Source organism: Berghia stephanieae, chromosome 9, assembly GCF_034508935.2.
Source record: "Berghia stephanieae isolate SIO BIC M18660-M18661 chromosome 9, UCSD_Bste_1.3, whole genome shotgun sequence".
Taxonomy (NCBI): domain Eukaryota; kingdom Metazoa; phylum Mollusca; class Gastropoda; order Nudibranchia; family Aeolidiidae; genus Berghia; species Berghia stephanieae.
Window position 1 is genome coordinate 33097570 of NC_088368.1, and position 12816 is coordinate 33110385.

At 33.2% G+C, this 12816-nt stretch overlaps 2 protein-coding genes across 3 annotated transcripts in view; both read left to right on the top strand.

The window, feature by feature from the left end:
- Positions 1 to 1301, top strand: part of LOC144980079 (endoplasmic reticulum transmembrane helix translocase-like) — a 47276-nt gene extending 45975 nt beyond the window's left edge. Inside the window, exons 26-27 of the mRNA XM_078927566.1 lie at positions 339 to 482; positions 1041 to 1301. Of these exons, the coding sequence (XP_078783692.1) occupies positions 339 to 482; positions 1041 to 1148 (252 nt within the window). The 3' untranslated portion in view covers positions 1149 to 1301. The remainder of the gene's footprint in view (positions 1 to 338; positions 483 to 1040) is intronic.
- An 11359-nt stretch (positions 1302 to 12660) lies between these two features.
- LOC144980080 (uncharacterized) overlaps positions 12661 to 12816 on the top strand; it is a 37076-nt gene continuing 36920 nt past the window's right edge. Inside the window, exon 1 of one of the 2 annotated variants that reach the window (XM_078927568.1) lies at positions 12661 to 12718. The gene's annotated coding sequence lies outside the window, so the exon portion shown is untranslated. Of the gene's footprint in view, positions 12723 to 12816 lie in introns of both variants that reach the window. The other variant, XM_078927569.1, reaches the window with a different exon arrangement.

The window sequence follows — 12816 nt, forward strand, 5'->3', positions numbered from 1 at the left end:
TATGTTTTTGCAAGTCTCTACTTTTGCTGTCAATAGTTATTGATGCTATGTGTTTACTTAAAAATCGAACAACATCCGCCCGTTGGATATAAGGTACCAACACACAAAACTATGTGTAATCTTAAACGTTTATAGTCTTCTTAAAGCAATTTAGTGAGAATAACTGGCTGGCTAAAAACAATAACAAAGAGCTGAGTGACATCAAATTTCATTCCATCCAAAAGGTGAGTTATACTGTATCTGTGTCTGGATGGGACTGGTACATATTTGCTTGTTAGACAATTTCTGTGTCAGTGGAGCTGTCAGTTCAAAGAATTAATCTTTTGTCTTTTCATCAGGGCCACCCGTTTATGGAGCGGTTGCAAGACAACAAGCCATTACTTTATTCACTCATGTTTTCTGCTGGGGCCGTTATTACCTTGGCCAGTGGAGCCGTCCCTGATCTAACTCAACAGTTTGAGTTGGTGGAACTGCCAACTGAGGTAACATTCACTCTTTAACCTCTCATATACACTCTCTCTCTCTCTCTCTCTCTCTCTCTCTCTCTCTCTCTCTCTCTCTCTCTCTCTCTCTCTCTCTCTCTCTCTCCATCTCTCTCTCTCTCTTTTTTTTAATGGTGGAATATTCACTAGACATGCTCAAAGCCCTTTACAAGGGGTCCCAAGCCAACAGGTAAGACATAACGCCAACTCTGCGATGTTACAAGTTGTTGTTTTTTTTCAACAACGCTGTTAACGTCCAGTACTCATTTTACACTTGAGTATCGTGAGAAAATGTGAGTAAAGTAAAGGGCATTGTCCTACGACTCAACGATACGAAGCCCAGAGTGGGGCTCAAACCCTCAAGTCTGAAGACAGTGTCATATCACTAGACCACATAGCCGTAAATTAACTATAAGGCAAACATCATCTTATGTGCATACTATGACAACAAACATGGTTTTGGCACAGCTTCCTTTGTATTTATTCATTTCTTCTTTCTTAATGGTAGTGATTGTCATAATAACATTGTCTCTTTTTATCTCTACCCCTCCCCAATAGTTTCGCAACAAGGTCCTAGGTGTGGTACTTCTCAATATGACAACAGCATTCTTCATTGACAGGATAGTCCAATTTTTACTTGGAGGGGGACGTTTAAAGAAACTTTAATTTGAATTTACAAATGAACATCGGGTGATCAGATCATTTTCATATTTAATGTATTACAAATCAGATTATTATTATTATTATTATTATTATTATTATTATTATTATTATTATTATTATTATTATTATTATTATTATTATTATTATTATTATTATTATTATATTATTATTATTATTATTATTATTACTATTATTATTATTATTACTATTATTATCTCTCCACCCATCCGGATAATATTTGAATTAGAAATGAAATGAAATTTGTGACATGGTGTAATAATCTGGTACTAGGTCAGGAGAAACCTGGCAACGAAAGTAATGAGATTAAAAAATCAATGGACAGAATTATTAAATTTACTTTGTTTGCACATCAAGAAATTTTATTCCCTGCCCTTGCATTTGAATTAAATTTCGTAATAAAAACCTAATTTTTAGTGTCAGGATCACCTCGACATAATGCCAAATGTTACACTACGGGTCACATTAATGAATGGTTAGAAAATATGTACTTAGTTTGTATGTGTGTGCTTGTGTGGGTGTATGTGTGGAAAGAAGGGGCGTGTTCATTTTAAGATATTGTCATGCTTTGTAGACATCCAAGTCATCTAGTGCTTTTTTTATTCAATGAGAACAGCCAGAAAGAGAGGCCTCTGTTCATTGGTAGAGCACTCACTACTTGACTTGCGTGCTGAGTCCGCTCATTTGACTTCAGATTTTTTTTCTCTATTGTCCTCACTACCTACACAACTATTATTGCATTTATGAATTAATTAAAATTAGTTATATTGGAAAGTATTATGTGATAAAAGAGCAGTTTTTGTCTGGTTTCCCATGACAGAAACTGTATAAACTCGGGCTCTCCCATAGTGGACAGGGAAGCATTTACTGTTTCCTCTGTCCCCTATATCTGTTTTCCAACATGCTCTCTGTCTTTGTCTTGGTATGAGATAACTTGGGTTTGTCCTGGCCCTGGCTGGATACCCTAGCTGGAATGGAAACAGTCAAATGTATACCGGTAGTTAGAGTTTTGGAAGATGATATTTTATGGCTTGTAAATCATCTCTCTGTTATGCACTGTATTATATTTTGTTTACATATTATATATGATTTGTAAACATTTGAGTGTATTCCTCCTAGTGGGGATTTGTCCTTTTGCAGGATGAGACATTTAGGTGATCTCAAACTAAGTACACCGATGGTGGTATGCTCTTGGAATCTACCACTGTTTACTGTTTGAATCAATTCCTCTTTGTCTTACCTTTTCTTGGGTGCTTTAATTGTATTTCTAGAACTTTTTACTATCCCATTTTATTCCTTTTTACTGGAGCTCAATGTGTTGCAAGCGCTGTAAAGCCCTTAAAAAGATAAGCATAAATTTCTTCATATCTTATGATTAGTCAAATTGGCAGTTTAGTCTTTCCATTCCCCCCTCTTTCCTCAATGTAAGCAGATAAAAGCCTTTTGTGTCCCTGTGTGACTTTAATACCCCTAAGTGAAAGTTTAACTCTCTTGAGTTCAATATGAATGAAAATGGAACAAATTTGTTTGATTGTTCAGTCGTGTGTATGAGAGAGAGAGAGAGAGAGAGAGAGAGAGAGAGAGAGAGAGAGAGAGAGAGAGAGAGAGAGAGAGAGAGAGAGTGTGTGTGTGTGTGTGTTTATCGGAGGATTGTTTGAGTATCAGGGTACAGAAGTATTAAAAGCACAGTGAAACTGATTATTATGTTTTTTGTTTGGCTGAAGGTGTGTGTGTATGTGTGTGTGCGTTTGAATGTGTGAAATATACGCACGTGTGAGATGCTGTAATAAATGCATCAGCAATCAATTCACCCACTCATATTTCTTCATTATTATTTATTCATATATTATGAATTGATAGGAATATATATATTGTTAAAAAATCAAATTTCTATGTTGTTTTTTATATTTTAGTGAATAAATTTGTTTTTGATTGTCGCCATCATTTTTTATTTTTTTTGTTGCTATTTTTGTTTTTCTTCTTCATTTTATTTTGGTTTTTTTTAAAAAATACATTTTGGTGGTTTTTAAGAAAGAAAAAAATAGAAACGGAAAAAGAAAAATGTTACAGTCATGTGAAAAATATGTTTTCTCTTTAGCCGTTTTTGTTAGCTTTGTTGTTTTTGTTGTTATTGTTGTGATAATTTTTTAGAAATTTAATATATACCGATGTTAAAATTGAATTTGGATGTCCGTCTAGGGGGACATACTCAAACACTGTCAAAACGAGCATCACATGAGAAACCTAGCAATAGGATTCAATAGTCGTAACGTCACTTCCATCCTAATGACGCATGGTAACTTAGCAACACTGGCTCTAAACTATCGGAACAATAGCGGACGCAGTATGAAATATTTCTCTGGCGAGCATAAAAGCGTATCCAGAGGGAAAAAAACCCCATAAATTTGATCATGTTTTGACTTTTACACATTCTGGTCACAAGACATATGAAAAGTTCTAGCCAGCTTGAAGAATAAAAAGTAATGATTTTCTTTGTTTAGAACCAAGATGGCCACCGTTGCCGGGCGGCGTGATGTCAGACTACTGAATCCAATGATGCAATTAATATGTAATAAATGATTAACAAGGGAAAAAAAAAATTATCAGCTCTCACAAAAATCCATCTTACCAATTCCCTCCCAACAAATGACTGCAAGCAGAACGCAGGTGATACCAAATGATCTCATTCCATTGCGAGGACTCAACATTACACGAAAAGAATAAAGGGAAATGGAAGAGAGCAAAGCTGTAGACCTGCATTCCCCCTCCCTTAAAGGCAATTCCATCCATTACAGCAACTGGTGTAACTATAATTGATTAATTAATCTTCTTCTTCTTCTTCTAGGTTCCATGCCTGGTCCATATATTAGTATTATTAGTTATCAGTTGATCCTCCTTATAATGTTGAGTGATACCATAACGCAAACAAATATTTTTTTTTTTCTGTTTTAGCCAGATTTAGTCGGATTCAGACATTTATATAAATTTCTTTTCATTGTAAATGAAAGGTTTTGTTAAATGATGAAAATTTGTGTCTCAGTCGAAACGCGCTGTATATGAGATATAAATATTCATTTTATTTCATATTGAAATAACTTAGAATCTCTGAAATGAATTACACATTTAATTTACATCAATTTAAAATGTGACCCAATATCATATACTGGAATAATAGTGGGATGAATTAGACTGCTAAAAATTAATTTATGACTAAAAATATAAAACTTGGAATCAAGGCATATGCTTTGTTTGGTATAACGTTGGTAATTTTCTTGCCCACCCCCCCAAAAAGAGGATAATAAAGTAAGTCAAAGAAAAAGAAAGAAAGTAATATTTTTTTTAATCCAAAAATTACTCCAGCCAAACTTTGGTATTTCTAATCAGTTTTACTAAACATCAATTTTCTGGCATCTCCTTCACCCTGATCTTCTTATCAGATTCATTCAAAAATTAGTGGAAATTTTAAGTCATGAGTGGTTACAATTTAATTTTTTAAAATTGAAATATGGATTTTTGAAAGAAAATTAGATTTGAATCCTGTTGCTATGTCAGATCTGAGGTAGAAATAGCTGTAGCGTTTGATAGATTTGGAATAATATTTTATTTTATCTGTTCCTGTGATTGTTTTTGTGAAGTTGGAAAATTTCAAAGCTTTACATGATATAGTATATCTGGGTGGGGTTTCTGACCTTTTGTGGTTGGCAGAGAGGTCTACTTTGCTGTGTTCTCTATCTCTATATTACTGTTTTCTCTTTTCACGTTGCTCCTATTTTTGTTCTAGATTGAGATTGCTTGATTTTTCTTTTTCTTCTTGTTCCTGGTGGAGATCCTTAGCTGAGAGGGAAGCAGTCAGATGTATTGGTTCTTTTATTTATTTATTTATTTATAGAGATTTTTATTTCATTGTAAATCGTATCTCTCTGTTATGTGCTATTGTAGCATACTACAACAAGACAACTTTGATCTCTGCACAAAAGAAACAGCCAAACTATCTTAACACCTCTGAATTGATTATGTAGAATTTTGCTGTCCTTTTTCTCGTTTTTTTTTTCTTTTTTCTCTTTTTAGTTAGACAGTATCTTTAATTTGTGTGTATGTTGGCGTGCTGTAGGTACCTTGGTTTAACTGTATGTAAATTATATTGTTTTATCTGTTGATTAGTTTCTATTTTGCCATAATTGACTGAATAAATGTGACATGAATGAAACCATTAATCTTGTTATTATTTTGCTTCTTTGTAAATTAATTTGACCCCCCCCCCCCTCCTCCCCCCATTATTATGATGATGGATGATGATAATGATTATTATTATTATTATTATCATTATTATTATTACTATTATTATTATTGTTATTATTATTATTATTAAGATTATTATTATTATTATTATTATTATTATTATTATTATTATTATTATTATTATTATTATTATTATTATTATTATTATTATTATTATTATTGTTGTTGTTGTTGTTATTATTAATTTGTTAAATTAATGTTTTTGTTGAATTATTTATTGGTTCGTTCACTTTTTTATTTGTTTATCTATTTATTTATTTCATATTAATACTATGTTGATGTCATGAGATACAAGTATGAATGTACTAATATGATGTATTTAATTGCTGGAATAAAGACCCGTTTCGTCATTGATCGTTCTTGCGCTTGTCCTTTTTTCACTCATTTTATTTATTTGTTTATTTCTTAATAATAATAATAATAATAATAATAATAATAATAATAATAATAATAATAATAATAATAATATAATAATAATAATAGAAAAATAAATGAAAGAAGAAGAAGAATATAATAATAATAATAATAATAATAATAATAATAATAATAATAATAATAATAATAATAATAATGATAATAATAATAATAATAATAATAATAATAATAATAATAATAATACATGGCATTTATATTGCGCATTTTCATCACTGTATGATGCTCAATGCACGTTACAAATAAATGTACAAAAGTTACACATATAAAACGTATACCACAATGATATCAAAAGCAGCAGCAGTACATTGTCAAGACTGGTAATAATCGAAGTAAATGTTGAGTTGTCGATATGTGTGGCTTTGGTCGATGACCGATGATGGTACCGATTACCGATGCAGTGTTGTTTCCGTCGACCACCGCGATTTTTACGTTCTTTACAATTGTTATTACAGTAGGGCGAAGTAATAAGAGCAATGGTTATAAGTCAGAAGATTGATAAAAACAACTCGCGTATTGAATTTATATTTCTTGTTTATCTGAAATAGCTTAATTGTGTCGCCTTTAAAAGAATAAAAATGTATACGATTAATAAAAACAAAAACAAAATGAAATCATTAAACTGATTCAGTTATTTTGCGTTTCTGAGTTGGCAAAGCATACCACCAATTATTTTCTGCTATCCAAATAGCCCATCACTAATGAGGCATAACAGATCCTACAGTCTTATTCTGCGTGGTTAGTCCATTCATTTGTATCACCACCTCCCCATTACTCCCCCCTTTGATTCAGTCCCTCTCCTTTGCCTCCCACGTGCCACCCCCCTAAATACCCCAACTACTTCAACCCCCTCGCGCCTCTTACATCCGTTCGCAATAAAAGATATCCAACGCTCCTTTCTCTCACACATCAACTCTAAACCTACCTCCTTGTTCTCCTCCTCTTCCTCCTCATTCTCCCCGTACTACTACTACTACTACTACTACTACTACTACTACTACTACTACTACTACTACTACTACTACTAGACATGCGCAATAAACACTAATATAATACTACTATGTACTATTGCATTAAGACAAAGTAATATTAGCGTATTGTTGTCCTTTTGTTGGTGTTTTTTTGTTGTTGGTTTGTTTGATTTGTTTTTTGTTGGTTTGTTTTTTGTTTTTTTTTTTTGGTTTTACAACGCTTGTGACATATTTAGGTATTTTCAGCGCCAGTAAAAAGAAAGAATATGGGATAGTAAAAATTTTGTAGAATTAAAGGAATTATCCAAGAGAAAAGAAGATAAAGGGGACTGATTCAAATAGAGAGCATATGTAAATTCCAAGAGCACATTATCAGTGTACTTAGTTTGAGATCACCCAAAAGTCTTATTCGGACACTAGCACAGGAGCCAACAAGATAAATATACTGACTTGTTTACAGGATATGTCCTAACAGAAAACATAACTAATAATACATAGCAGAGAGATGATTTACAAGGGAGAAATCATATCCCAAAACAATATTGGAAAATTTGACCGTTTCCCTCTCAGCTAAAGACTCCGACAAGGGTCAGGGCAAAACCAAGCAACCCCATTCCAAGGCAAAGACGGAAAACAACGCGGAAAATCGATATAAGAGGACAGAAGACACAGCGAGTGACCTCCTGCCCACCATGGGAGGTCAAAGGACCCCATCCAGTATGTTGGGGTTGTTTTGATACTAAAAATCTAGTAATAGAAAATATAACACGGAGATAACACTTGAGGAGAATAAAGATAGTGTAGTTGCTTAACGTGAAAAAAAAATTAAAAACCTAAAATTAAACATTTCTAGACAAGCTATTTTAAAATCCTCTTTTAGTTAAGTGCGGGTCTGATAACCGTACTCAATTATAGGCTTGATTTAACTTTGTTGCAATGGACAATATATTTTGTTGGTTTAAACGTATTTCAATTAAAATAATGAGACCATAACAATTTGAGTTATCAGACCTGCAAATAAGTGTACGTTGCCTTTTAACATTTGTATCATCCCGACATGAGGCAGTTTTGGGACGATAATGTGTACCAATACAGTACTTGGTGGATTCTAGTTCGCCCTTGGGATAAGCCAAAAAGCGTGCTCGGATCCGAGTGTACCGAAATCCGATGATCAAAGGAGGTAAAGACTTATTATGTAGATACTATTCGGCCACCGAGTGTTAGGGTCTCGTTTTGCTGGAATTATGTGTTCTAGAACCCAGAGAGAACTGTATTTCGTATTATAAAATGTTGGTCTATCATAATATATTGTATTAGAAACTATTAGTCTGCTGCCCCCCACGGAAATTAAGAAAACAGCCGAATCTACGAAATCGCACGACGCTGCATGCAAGCAGGAGGTATGAAATAAGGGGATAAAAACAGCAAATTAGAAGTACCGTCGGGGCTTGACTTCAAGAGAGTTGATCACTCGCGGACTGCATCGTTCTAGAGTGTACGCACGTCAGACGTAGGATTAGCGTTGTGGAAACATGCAATAGGCGTATTCACATTTTCACGGGTTGTTGTTGAAACGTATCTTATTTAAATATCAGCTCTATGAGTACAGTCGAAGCCGCTTAATTGGACAAGCAACGTTTTGCAGAAATTGTTCCAATTAGGCGGCGTGCCAATTAACCGATTCCGCGATAGCCTTCATAACTGAAACAAAATAGCAAGACCGCAAATCGTCGATGATTATAGTTGAAGAGCCTAGTGCTATAAGTACTTAATCCACAGGAAGTTCGTTTTGAAAATAAATTGAAGTTAAAATTTGGATCAGACTTTATAGAGTATGCAAAAACATAAAATTGTAGTATTGAGATAGATAATATGAAATTGAATGTAAGCTTCAATTTAATTACAAAAAAAGATCAAATGAACATTACCTAGTATTGAGAAAGGTAACTTAGATTGTGTTTATCATGAACAAAATTCGTGTGTGGAATGAAGTGATTTTGCTTTAAGTTTATCACTGATTAGCTAAAAAATCATGAAATTGTGACTAAAGTAATATTGTGCTGTGTTCTTCACACTATAACAACTGTGATGCCGAGCTTTCTTTCAGTTGTTTGTTCAACATTTTGTCTAACATTTCCAATATAATATTCGCCTTCACAACTAGTCTCCATGATGACATGTGGAAAACAGGAGAAACCAAAGATTGATGATGACCATGCATGGAGTATGTCACTACATATTATCATTGGTGGCCGTGTGTTGACCTAAGAGTTCTTTCACGAGTAGGTAAAGCCATTCTTATTCCTCTTATCATAGACAAGTTTTGTTCTTGGTAAATTTGTTTTGGTTATTTTATATATATATATATATATATATATATATATATATATATATATATATATTATATATATAATGCTCGGACATCTTCCCAATTAATCCGCACATGTTCTGATTAACCAATGGAAATTATATAGAAAAGAAATGTCACAGACAGATCGTTCCAAGTAAGCGGATATTCTGATTAAGCGGCGTCCCAATTATCAGCTTCGATTATATCAACATACGCAGCGGCTACATTGCTAATAGATTCCGCGTTTTGTTCTTTCTTTGAACTCTTGTACCTTTTGTGTTTCTCTCAGTCGCATTAAATCATAAAGTGTACGTAACACAATCCCACTCAAACGAGTAAATGGCAATAGCCAATAACAGATAATATTTGAAGTGAAAATAGTCATCCAAAAAGTACGCCTAGCATGCGACTTGTACTACAGAATTAATGAAATATTGCAAAGCGCATTGAGTAAATTGGTGAATCTATGGAAAAGGATATTTAAATATACATATTACTTAATTATAATATATTCATTCAAGTCTCAGATGGGGGTAGGAGGGAGGGGGGGGGGGTGCGAAATATAAGACAAATATTTAAAGTAGTTTATCCAAAATAGTTTCACATGTGGAACAATGAACTTTTATTTGAACACCGAATGACGTAAGAATGTTCAAACACGCGTATCTAGAGGTTTTATTGACCCTTGGAGAGATAAAACCTTCTGATCTCGGTCTTAGAGACTCGTATGGTTACATCAACACAAACACTGGTACCCCCTAGGAGGTCAACGTGTACTGGAAATGGCTGCCATAATAATAAAGATAAGCAGACGTGACTGGGGAACACGAAATCAGCCAATCGATGACTCAGAAATATAAAAATATCTAAACGTAGTGCAGTGACGTCATTGGCATAATCGAAGCGAAAGGATTGGCCCGACGATAGCGTGTGATTTTAGATTTAACGTTATATTTGTTTGTGACCTTAATAAACTGCAGCTATCGTTTTGAGAAGATAAAGGAATGAAGAAGAAAACATAAGACGAATTGAAGTAGTATGTAGTAGTAGTAGTAGTAGTAGTAGTAGTAATAATAGTAGTAGTAGTAGTAGTAGTAGTAGTAGTAGTAGTAGTAGTAGTAGTAGTAGTAGTAGTAGTAGTAGTAGTAGTTAGTAGTAGTAGTAGTAGTAGTAGTATAGTAGTATAGTAGTAGTAGTAGTAGTAGTGTAGTAGTGTATAGTAGTATAGTAGTAGTATAGTAGTAGAGTAGTAGTATAGTAGTAGTAGTAGTAGTAGTAGTAGTAGTAGTAGTAAGTAGTAGTAGTAGTATAAGTAGTAGTATAGTAGTAGTAGTAGTAGTAGTAGTAGTAGTAGTAGTAGTAGTAGTAAGTAGTAGTAGTATAGTAGTAGTAGTAGTATAGTAGTAGTAGTAGTAGTAGTAGTAGTAGTAGTAGTAGTAGTAGTAGTAGTAGTTGTAGTAATAGTAGTAGAGTAGGAGAAGAAGGAGGATGAGGTGGAGGAAGAATATGAGAAAGGCGACGACGACAACAACAACAACAACAATGGAAGATAGAGAGATAGATGACGGATAATGAGGGCTAGAGAGAGATAGAGATAGACAGATAGATAGATTGAAAGATAGATAGATTGAGAGATAGATATATAGACTCACTGAGAGGGGAAGAGAGATAGACGGATATATATATATATTTAATATTTATTATCAACAGATTGATCAGCTTAAAAAACAATCAAGACCCCCCCCCCCCCCCCACCCCTTCCCCGCCAAAAGAAGAAGAAAAAATAATGAAAATCGTATAATATGTGTTAGTTACATCTTATTTTTATCATCTTCGGATATTTTCCATTCATCTAGAGTTTGATACAGTTAGCCACAGAGTGACTGCAACTACTTGTATGTAAATATGTCGTGATCCATTGAAAAGATTGGAAATTCCGATTAGGTGTCTCGCTCAGTCAATAATCCATTCACGTCACATTATTGATACTTCACGGTATTTTACGTTCTTATTTTCACGTTCTCACGAATGGTGTAGGAAAAGATCTTTATGTTTTCAGATATTTTTTTTTTCACATTCCAACCGACCCCCCTTCAGCCGACGTGACCTTATTTACAAGCCTACATTTTATAGGAGAGAATGAACGAGAAAGAGAGAGAGAGAGAGAGAGAGAGAGAGAGAGAGAGAGAGAGGGAGAGAGAGAGAGAGAGAATGAAAGAGAGAAAGAGAGAGAGAGATAGAGAGAGAGAGAAATAGATAGATAGATGAATATAGATAGATAAATAGATATTACATAGGTAGATCGATATAGATAGATAGATAGATAGATAGATAGACCGAGAGAGAGAGAGAGAGAGAGAGAGAGAGAGAGAGAGAGAATGAGAATTTTTATTATTATTATTATTATTATTATTATTATTAGTATATTAATATATAATAATATAATATATAATAATAATAATAATAATAATAATAATAATAATAATAATAATAATAATAATAATAATATATTATTATTATTATTATTATTATTATATAAAAATAATAATAATAAATAATAATAATAATAATAATAATAATAATTATTATTATTATTATTATTATTCATATCATCATCATCATCATCATCATCATCATCATCATCATCATCATCATCATCATTATTATTATTATTATTATTATTATTATCATTATTATTATTATCATTATTATGAATTGAAAATATAAATAGATTTAATAGGGAAGGGGGGGGGGGGAGTCTATAGCGATTCAACTCTTTGTATTTAAAATGTTTCTATGATTACCCAAGTTAACAATCTACGTATAAAGATTCCCTAAATGATTTTTTAAATATTAAACAAAACAAAACAAAATATAAAACAATCAACAACACAAAACAAAACAAACAAAAGGAAGGCACACAAAAACCCCCAACAAACAATGGGACAATTCTACAGTTACAGTATATAGTCACATACACCCACATACACACAAGTACACACACACACACACACACACAAAGAGAGAGAGAGAGAGAGAGAGAGAGAGAGAGAGAGAGAGAGAGAGAGAGAGAGAGAGAGAGAGGAGAGAAGAAGAGAGAGAAGAAGAGAGAGAAAAGGAGAGAGAGAGAGAGAAAGAGAGAGAGAGAGAGAGAAAGAGAGAAAAGAGAGAAGAGAGAGAGAGAGAGAGAGAGAGAGAGAGAGAGAGAGAGAGAGAGAGAGAGAGAGAGAGAATACGCGACTGTGACCTTGTCTATGTGTGTTGACGCATGTAGTGTATAATATAGCCTACGTCATCTTTTTTTTCCTTCATCAAAATCTCAAAACAGCCACGGCGACGCTTCGTTGCTCTTTGACATCATTCTTTCATCGCGTTATTTTTATACTCCAATTCTTCTTGAATCTATCGATCCTGTTACCTTATCGATCTATTGCTTCCGCTAGTCGATCTATCGGCGCTGTCTGCGACACAAGGTTACCGGTGACGCGTATTCCACTGCAAACGTAGGTATAAGTATTATTATTATTATTATTATTATTATTATTATTATTATTATTATTATTATTATTATTATTATTATTATTATTATTATTATTATTAT